This window comes from Micropterus dolomieu, linkage group LG10 (assembly GCF_021292245.1).
Source record: "Micropterus dolomieu isolate WLL.071019.BEF.003 ecotype Adirondacks linkage group LG10, ASM2129224v1, whole genome shotgun sequence".
Taxonomy (NCBI): domain Eukaryota; kingdom Metazoa; phylum Chordata; class Actinopteri; order Centrarchiformes; family Centrarchidae; genus Micropterus; species Micropterus dolomieu.
The window spans coordinates 7,268,859-7,278,779 of NC_060159.1; the positions used below are offsets into that span (position 1 = coordinate 7,268,859).

General features: G+C 42.9%; 1 protein-coding gene across 4 annotated transcripts in view; it reads left to right on the forward strand.

The window, feature by feature from the left end:
- Positions 1-9,312, forward strand: part of ches1 (checkpoint suppressor 1) — a 62,239-nt gene extending 52,927 nt beyond the window's left edge. For all 4 annotated transcript variants that reach the window (XM_046061128.1, XM_046061127.1, XM_046061129.1 and 1 more), the window contains 2 exons: positions 4,231-4,339; positions 5,454-9,312. In XM_046061128.1, coding sequence (XP_045917084.1) covers positions 4,231-4,339; positions 5,454-6,012 — 668 coding nt within the window. In that variant the 3' untranslated portion in view covers positions 6,013-9,312. The remainder of the gene's footprint in view (positions 1-4,230; positions 4,340-5,453) is intronic.
- The last annotated feature ends 609 nt before the right edge of the window (positions 9,313-9,921 follow it).

Consider the following 9,921-nt stretch of genomic DNA (forward strand, 5'->3'; position numbering starts at 1 on the left):
TTTTTTTTTTTTTTCCCCCCCCCCCCCCCCCCCCTTCAAGTCATAGCTCATGCCAGCCAGCCAGCCACTTGGACGCTCAGATGGAGTGTCAGATAGACAAGCTGGTTAGCCACCTAGTAAAACTACCGGCGTTCTCAGACCAGTCGATCAGTCAGTCCGTCACTCAGACAACATTAGTATGCATCCTGCCCTCTGACTCTACTCAGTTTAACACACGGCAGCCAAACAGATAGATTGGGGAAAGGGGGTTCAAACGGTTGTGTTCTCAAGGTCCGCTGGGAGTGACCTTTGAACCTTTGGACTGTGTGCGAGTGAGTTCAGTGTGAGTGAGTGTGTGCCTATCTGCTCCACTCCTCTGCCAGCCGTGCAGAGACTGCAGCCTGCGGGGCCATGTGGAACTCATTTAACAGGAGAGCATGGGAGGCTGAGTGCGTACACGGCACATGAGAGCGGAGAGAGGGGAGGGAGGCTGAGGGCTTTGCTTGCCCTGGAAAACAGGCAGGCAGGGAGACGGGCGGCGGGCGAAGACGTAGGAAGCAGACAGAAAGGCAGAGCAGCTGAGCAGGCATAGGAAAAAAGACAGACTAGAGGATTTTTTCTCTCCAGGAAAAAGGCAGACAGACACCTCTTCTCTTCTGTATTTACTTTTTTTTTCCTTAGCGCGTCCTGCTTGCTGCTACCAAGCTGAGTGTTTTTCTTTTCTTTGTTTTATTGCTTTGAGCTTGTAAAATGTATTGCTCAATCTCAGCGAGTGGGGTCGGGCTGCCTGCTCCTTCCCTGCTTAGTTTGTCACCTCGTCTCCTTAGCATATGTCCCGGGCTTTTTACCTGCAGAGACGGCGTGCATGCTCAGCTGAAGATATGAGTCACCACTATACATAGAATGACGACGAGATCGACGGAGGGGGGGATCAACAAGAGAGGTCCGAATTAGAAAGACAAAGAGAAGGGTTTGCTGAGAAATTCAAACAGCAAAGCGAAGAGGTGAAGATACAGAACACACACATAAGAGGACAGTTGTCTGCACTTGTGCTAAGAAGGAGGGGTGTGTGTGTGTGTGTGTCTAGGGTAAACAAAGGTGGTCAGGAGTGTCGCCGAGCTATGAGAGGCCGTGTCAAACAGAGCTTGGTATTTCCTTTCCCTCTTTTCTCTCTCTCTCTCCCTCTCTGTGCTTTTTTCTATCACTTTCTGTGCTGATGCATGATCTACCACTCTGTGGCATGTGGAAGGGGAGTCGTTGCTATGGCAACCCAAAGCCTGACTGGAGTGAAGTGGGGAAGGAGGGGCGGGAGCACATCAACCCGGGGAGACCTAATGCACTGCCCACACACACACACACACACACACAACCATGCAGCGAGTGATCAAGATTATAAAAGAGACTCTGTGCAGGGACCTACTTATAAGGTTATGGAGAGCAGAGCTGGAGATATCAGGGGCAGAGCCACACTAACTGGAGTCAATAAGATTACTGTGGACACAGCCGGCTGGGGGAAAAGCTATAGAAACACACCAACAATGACAAACGACAAACAGATCTATCATAATTCATCTTTGTGTGTTAGAACATGAACTAAATATTCTGGGGGGCCTCGCCATGACAACTTGTATGTTTTAATGAGCTTTGTGCTTCTTGGGGCGAATTAAATTTCTCTTTATAACATCAATCATAAATATACTGAGACTTAAAACCACAGTGCAAAAAAAAGTCAAGTTTAAGATCCAGTATATTAATGCTGTGGTAAAACGTTTTTAGGATTCACACCTCAACAAATGCTTCTGTGGCAGACAAAGCAAACAGCAGGTCATCATTTGTGAAATGCAGACTGACCCTGGAGATGAAAGTGACAGCTGTTTTAGTGAACTGGGATGGCTGTGGTGAGCAGCCAGCCTTAAGTAATGAGAGCTTTTGGCTCAGATGTACACATACACTCATCTCGTCTTTCTTTCTTCTCTTCTCTTCGATTATCTTATCCCTGCAAGACAGCTGATAAATATATAGTCATAGATTCACAGCTGTTGCGGAGTTGAAGGGATATAGATACTGTAGGTCTGTCTTTCACAGTCCATTCAGTATTTGTGAAAAATGGTTAGGTCATTCCACAAGTGGAAAACCATAGTCAAGACTTTGACCTTGATGGAAAATCTGAAGCTGCATAAGAAACAGACTATTATTTGGTGGTTTGATTCTAAAGTGGCTTTTAAACTGAGACATCTTCAGAAATCCCCCCGGACACGGTGAAACCTTAAATGAATTTCTCATCAAGTGGGTCTTTATTAAAAGTTTAATTCTTAAAGTTCTGTTTCACCAGTATTTTACGCATAAACCTAATTCATTATGGCAAAGTGAAATTTTAAAGAAATCGTTCAATATTTTGGGAAAATGTACTCTCTAGCTGAGAGTTACATATGAGTATTGATGCCACTCTGTACAGTAAATATGCATGGTTTAGAATAACGACTGGAAATAGCTAGCCTGGCTCTGTCCAAAGGTAACGAAATTCTGCATCCCAGCACCTCAAGAGCTCACACACACACACACTGTAATCTTCTCGCCAGTCTGTTAACAAGAGAGCAAATAAGCGTATTTTCCCAAACTGCTGAACTATTCCTTTAATGCACACATATTCACAGTAAAAAACTGAAATGTTACTACAGTACGCAGAAGATGCACTGACAGTGAGTATAGCTTTAAGTCGTGTATCTACGAGCTGTCAGATTGGATTAGGAGGGTTGGTAAACCATGATCTTCAGGTCTCCCCACAGATTTTCAAATGGCTTCAAGTCCAGGCTTTGGTTGGGCCCCTCGAGGATGTTCGGGGATTTGTTCCAAAGCCAGTCCATTATGCTGAATGTGTGGTTCAGGATCTTGTGCTGCTGCAAGGTGAATCTTTGCCCCATTCTGTGGCGTTTTCTTCAAGGATCTGTCTGTAGGTGGCTCCGTTTGTATGATGGTGCCAACATCGTGCCGCAGTGTGTAGTGACACCAGGTAATAGCCAGGCAGTAAGCAGCGCCTGGTTTTTGCCAGTGGAAAGGCTTGGGTTTCAGACCCGAGGATTCAATTTTTGTCTCATTAGATCAGAGAAAGCACTATTTGGTAAACTCCAGGAGGGTTGCCATATGCCTGTTTATTCAATGGAGTAAAATGGCATTTAGATGGAGTGCTGGAGAGTCCTTCTGAGAAAGAAAATTGGCTAGCATGGTCATTGGGCCATGTTACTTTTGACCAGATGGACAACTCTTGGAAGAGTCTTGGTAGTTGCAGTGAATGATGGAGCCCACTGTGGTCCTGCTGACTTTGAATACTTTAGCAGTTTTCTGCACTCTTTCCCAAATGTACGTCTCGGCACAGTCTGATCCTGGAGGTCTATTGAGCGCTCCTTTAACTTTTTACTCTGACATTCACAGTGAACTGTGGGGCGTGATTAAGACAGATGTGTGCATTTCTAATTCCTTGCTAGTGCACCCAAGTGCCAATGGTAGAGGTAAAAGGAAATGATGTATCTGAATAGAGCTCAAACAGTTGACAACAATTTTATTAGTCAATTAATCGTTTAAGTCATTTTTAAGCCAAAATGCCAATTCCTTCAGTATTAGTAATTGTTGATATTTGGAGTCTTCCATGTCATTAAACTGAATATTTTTGGCTTCTAGAGAAACAACCAATTTTAATATGGCAACTTGCTAACTTGTGATGGGAATGTTTTGTTATTTTATGGACAATTTATCAAGAAAACAATCTACAAATTAAGAGCATACTTAAATACTTGAGTTTTAAACATTTCTAAAACCTTTTTGATCTGTTAATTTGGAGTATTGCTTGAAAAAAAACTACATTTAATGAGTTACTCACAGATTTTAAAATTGGTGGTAACCCCCTTTTAGCTCCAGCCACCTGCTGTCCAGCCCGCAGCATCAGAAAGGCTGGATTCAGCCGAACCCAGCGGTCGTTAGTAATTGAATGATTCACAACGGCCTTAACTCATTTATGACGCTTTCCCGCTCAATTTAACCTTGCCTTGCTCATCAATATTGCCCTGTTGGCCTCCTCAGACGGTCAGTGAATGCTTATCGAACTGCTCCCGGGTCTTATCGAGGTCCGATCAGATTTTGGAGAAGCTTCCTCTGTTTCTTTCCTCCTTTGAAACTGATTTGTGTGATGCAAGAGACAAAAGTAGCATGGATCAGTGAGTATAAATGTTTGTATCTGCTGCTCTCTCTCTTATATAGTTCCTCGTGGAGTGATCCAAAATGGCACCCGTGTCAGGAGCCAGGCACTATTCCCTGTGATAAGACCCCTACCTGTAAGCCCTGTGGGGAGCAGAACCTCGGCCATAAGGTGGGTATACTTTGCTCCTGTTGCCCTCAACCATAGAATTAATGTCAGTCAGGGCTTTCCCTGCGCAAACACATTACCTCACAGACACACACAGACACACCTACATCCAAGTGCACAGTCACACAGAAGTCTGCAAACAAACACAGAAAACACACACACACCAAACAGATCTCGCACCAACATTTAAATAATTTATTTATTGTGTCCAAATGTCTGAGGCACTTACACACTCCCTATAGTTCAGAACATTTTATCCAGGTGTGTTTATTTAATGGTCACACGCACACACACAAACAGGTTTATTAGAAGGAGAGGCCTCATGATTCAAAGAACATTCGGAGCATGCATGGACATGCACATCCATCATAGGAGCATAAGAGTATGATGGCCTGCACTGCATAATGAATTAAACATGCTCAAAGTCTCCATAAAGGTATGCAGTGAATATTTGATCACTGTAAGGAGTGCATGTTTTTCTTATAAGATATTAATATGCGAACCCTCTCATTCTGAAGGGAGAAAATGTCCGGGGGACAGGGCACGCTGCTGAAGCTCCTTTTGATTTATTGGTTGTCAGACTACACCCCTGTCCTTTAATGCCTTACAGAGAAAAGTCTCTTCTGACTAATAGAGCAAAACATGTGTTGCGATATAATGTGGACGCTGATGTATAGCAGACAGTGGTTAAATGGCTCCGCTGCAGAATCGTGATTCTGTGTCGTTCTGACTTTAAAGCTGGAAAGGTCCTTTATGTGCTGAGCAAGTTTCACAACCTTAGAGGGCACAAGAGCTGCTCAAAATGCACTGTGTCATTTGAGAAATGCAAAGGTGGCAATCTCACCATGAGTCTGCTCATTTCTAAAAAGGAAAGGCTGACTCTTTATGGAGATACAGGGTTTTAATCTGACCTGAGAAATATGCACATTAAGGCCCATGGGGGCTATTTGAGGGTGATAGATATATATTACTTGAACTTTTTTTGCTTTCTGGCCAAATGCAGAGCAAACTGGAGCAGCTTCAGTGGAGTGAAGCGTATACAGGCAGGCCACCTGGCTGCTGTGTGACAGCAGGAGTAACAAAATTCTCTCCTACTCTGTGTCCTTGCTTCATACAGATCATCCCTGGGAGATTATCTAAGCCGAGGACAGGACAGCCCATCGCGCTACTCTCCTCCGCCCTGCAGCGAGGACCTCCAGGACGACCACACTTACAGCACCGCCAAATCCCCCAGCAGGCTGTGCTCCTCCCAGGTCGCCACCCCTTCCTCCCTCCTGGACGACGACGACGATATCATCGCCGTAGAGATCCAATCAGACGTCAAACCCGAGCCCCGGGAGATCCCACTGGATTCTCACGTCACCACTGCCGCCGCCACCTACATTTCCCAGCAGGCCCTGCGCGGACAGAGACGTAGTTCAGGGGCGGGAGCTGGGACTCTGGCAGGAAGCAGTTTGCCCTGGACCAAAAACCGAGCGAGGGGCATTAGCGACACCTTGCCGCTGAAGAAACGGCGCGCGGCGGCGGTGGAGAAGCCGCCGGAGAGTGACGACGAGGAGATGAAGGAGGCGGCGGGGTCGCTGCTCCACCTGGCGGGGGTCAGAGCCTGCCTCAACAACATCACAAACCGCACCGCCAAGGGCCAGAAGGAGCAGAAAGAGGCCCTGAGAAACTAAGACGCACACGTAGAAAAAGTACATAGTCATGCAAACACACACGGACAGTATACAGCTCAAAGCACGCACACACACACACACACACACACACATACAAAACACAAATAGGTCAACAGGTAACGTTACTACAGCATTAGTCTCAACGGACACTTCTCATCTCCCTCTATCTATCTGCAGGGCATTAGGTGAATCCTACTTATTTGTGGCAATATCAAAAATCTATGTTTTCCTACATGTTCAGCAACACTAACATCAATGGGTATTTCTCATGTGTCTTTGTTGTTTTTGTTGTTTAAAAGGGGATGAAAGCCATAAAAAAGCATTGTTTTGTCACTAATTTGGACAAGTTGAACACAACAAAACTGAATCACATTGAGGAGCGTACAGTACATAAACACGAAAGATGGCTGTTTGTCTTACCTGTTTTTTTCAATGTGAATCTGTAGCAATCTTGCAGTGATGCCAGCAATGACGGCAGAGCCTATTTAACAAGACTTAGAGCTCTCTCGGCCGCTCACTGGCATCACTCTCCTACATCCACGAGCACAAATGTGAGACTGTGCCAAAGATAAGCGACCAGGTTGCTTCATGTAGCCGATACGACAGTTGACAAAAAAAAAAAGGAATGCATAGTAGTAAAGAAGAGAGAATGACCTTGAGCGTCAAAATAATTGTAAAACCCAATGTGATATATATTCATGCACTTAAGATTATTTAACGCCACTTATAATAGATGCATCATGGGTAAAGACATGGTTTATTTCAAGAGCACTCATAGTATTTAAGAATAGATATTTTAAAATGAAAAAAAAGGTCATGTTTATCACCATAGCGATGGATAGTGTGCCGGGTCTGAGGCAATATCTCCTTCATTTTGTTGTTGTTGTTGCATAATGTAAACGTCCCTAAAACTTCCCCAGTACTTCTGTTCATAGACGTAGACACCTGGTATAGATATCGTAGCTACCAGTAGCTACCACACCTTCCTATTCATTTGACAAGGTCAAAGAACTATATACATAAACTGTGGGTTTAGATTTCTGTTTGTGTCTGTTTACCCTCACTCTACCCTCATAAAGATATAAGCAATTTGTCCCGTGTGGACAACTCTGTAAAAAGGTTAGAAAATATTTTATTTTTTTCCTTTCTTAATTGAAGCAATTTGACCTGCAGGACTTTCTCAGTTATATTGCATGGGTGCTTGTAAATAAGATAAAAAGCAAATCTTTTTTATTCAAAGATCATGTAAGATAAACAATGTATTTAGCATGAAGCATGACTTATTTTCATATAAACCTTGATCCTAGAGGAAAGAAAAAAGTTTTGCCGCCAATTCTTATACCCGTGATTATATTGGATTTTTTGTTTGTTTGTTTGTTTGTTTGTTTGTTTGTTTGAATCTTTTGGGTTCTTTTTTTTTCTGAACGGGCTTTCAAAGACACGTCTTCAGGGAGGAATGTGGGAGATCACTCTGCAATTAGAGGCCCGAGGGTGCCACCTCTGGGCTTCGGGTTCAGGCTATGTACGCCAGCTGAATCACCTCTTGGGGGTGGGCTTCCGTCTTCTTCTGCCTGTACAGTGATTTTTAGGTGTTCAGTGTTAACCCCAGTGTTATTTCAGAACACATCTGTAGAGTGTGTGAGTTTGTGTGCCCAGGAACACACACCCTTTAACATTGTGCCTGCCTGCCTGCCCTCAGTACCTCTGTTGTCATGTCTCTGACATGTTTTGACAGAAAGTTACCTGTCTTTATTTATAACAGTATTGGTTTTTTCTCTCTCTCTTGTGTGTAAATGTACATGTGTCCTTATTTTCCATCAACATTGTTCAGTGTAAAAGTATGGATCAGACGGGCTTGGGAAACTTTGTAGGTGTCCTGAAAGAACCTCATATCTCAAAAAAAAAGGCTACTCTGGAGTTGAATTGAAAAGGAAGAGAGAATGTAGGAGATGGAATAAATTTTTGATTTACATACAGTATTGTTAAGGAATTACCTGCCATTGTGGATGTCAAGCTTGCATACAGTCTATCACATATTTATCTTAAGAGACCAATCTGAAGATCAGAGGGTTTTTTACTATTTTGCCAAGACGTATGTGTATCTCACTTATGGTCATGAAAACACTGACTTGATTGAAATTCACAAGGACAGTACTGAGTGCTGACATTTTTGCATCAGAAGTGATATAGATACTGCACTGCCATTATTCGGCATGCTTTCACTGAAACAGGAATGAATTAAAGTATTAATTTCCCCCCACTTACACAGATGCAGTGCAAATAAAAAAGCAGCTTTATAGGAGAAAACATGGGCTGAGTTTGGTTGTAGCAGCAGAGTCAGACATGGTTTTGTTTAAGCTGTTGAGTGATTGTCAGCGAGCCAAGCAGGCAAACAAATGCATGTCCCATCCACTGGAACAGTCTTTTGCCACCTGTAGCATGCATCACTGGCTTTGCATTTTGTATGGTATCCATGCCGACATATAAAAAAGGCTAAAAGGAGACACTGTCAGTGTTCGTGTTGTGTGCCATCCGTCTCTCGTCTGATATCTGTCTGAGTGCTCCCGCGGCCCAGGTCAAGCACTCTGCTGTACTTGCAGTAACAATCCACTGTTGTGGTGACTAATAACGTGTTCAGCTGGCAAGAGGCATGTTGAGGGATGAATGTGTTGCTTTAGCAACCACCTTTTTTCCTCTGACTCAGTGACATGCAGGAAAGATGAACGCTTGACCTACCAGTCCTGGAAAAACAGAGCAACACATAGAATATATGTGGAACATTTTAAAGCAAAGGAAACATACTGCCTGAGAAGCCCCCTAAAACAAGTGTTTCTTTCAAACCTGCCAAACATACAGTGAAACGCTCTTAAAAAACAGTTGCCATTTTTTGTTTGTTGTTTTATGTGCATTTTCTGTTCTGTTTTCTCTCTAACAAAATTATCTACAATACTGCCATTATTTTTTGGGAGACTGTCTGAGCTGAATATTGGAAAGCCATAGGTTAGAGATGTCAAAATGCAAACCTGTTATCGATCTGTGAGATGTGATGCGGAGTACACCCAGGTGTTGTTTTTTTTTCAGTAAATGTTCAATTCTCTCCTTGTTGTGCAATCATATTGCCAAAGAATGATTTCAAGACCTATTTCATCACTACATGTAAATATCAACGTTGTCCAATACCGTGGCAAAAAATATATAAATGTTGTTTTATTTTGTTTTCCATTTTCTGAAAAACTGCAATGATGTTTATGTGATGTATTGTCTTCCAGTTGGTTGCAATAATAAAAAATACAAGTTGCAGAAGATTAGTTTGGGTGTTTCTTTTGCCGGACTTGGATCAAACATGAAAACCATGATCAAAGAGAATACCTATCGCTGAACACTATGAGGTGCCCCTAAGGACATTATTCAATATGAGGTGCCCCTAGGGACATTATTCAGAATTACCATGCATATACATGTACTTTTCCTCTCACATACACATATGAAACCAAACTCATTCACATACTATACTGAAAAGCTCACACACATAAAAGTAAAATGCTTTTACACACACAACTGAAAATATTACGTTCACACACACAACTGAAACGCTCTCACACACACAACTGAAACGCTCTCACACACTCAAGTAAAATGTATATAAAAGCATTTCAGTACGTTGTATGAGAGGATTTCAGTTGAACAGGAAGGCATTTCAGTTAAAAAGGAAGGCATTTCAGTTGAACAGGAAGGCATTTCAGTTGAACACGAAGTTGTTTAAATAAAAGCACACATCTCACAATACAAGCGAACAACTGTTGATCGTACAACGGCATTATGTTTATTGCTTCTGACAAGCATCGGCGCATAGTTTGATTTCTTCCAAAGTATATGCTCAATTTCAAACTAATCAGATGGGTCGGCTTT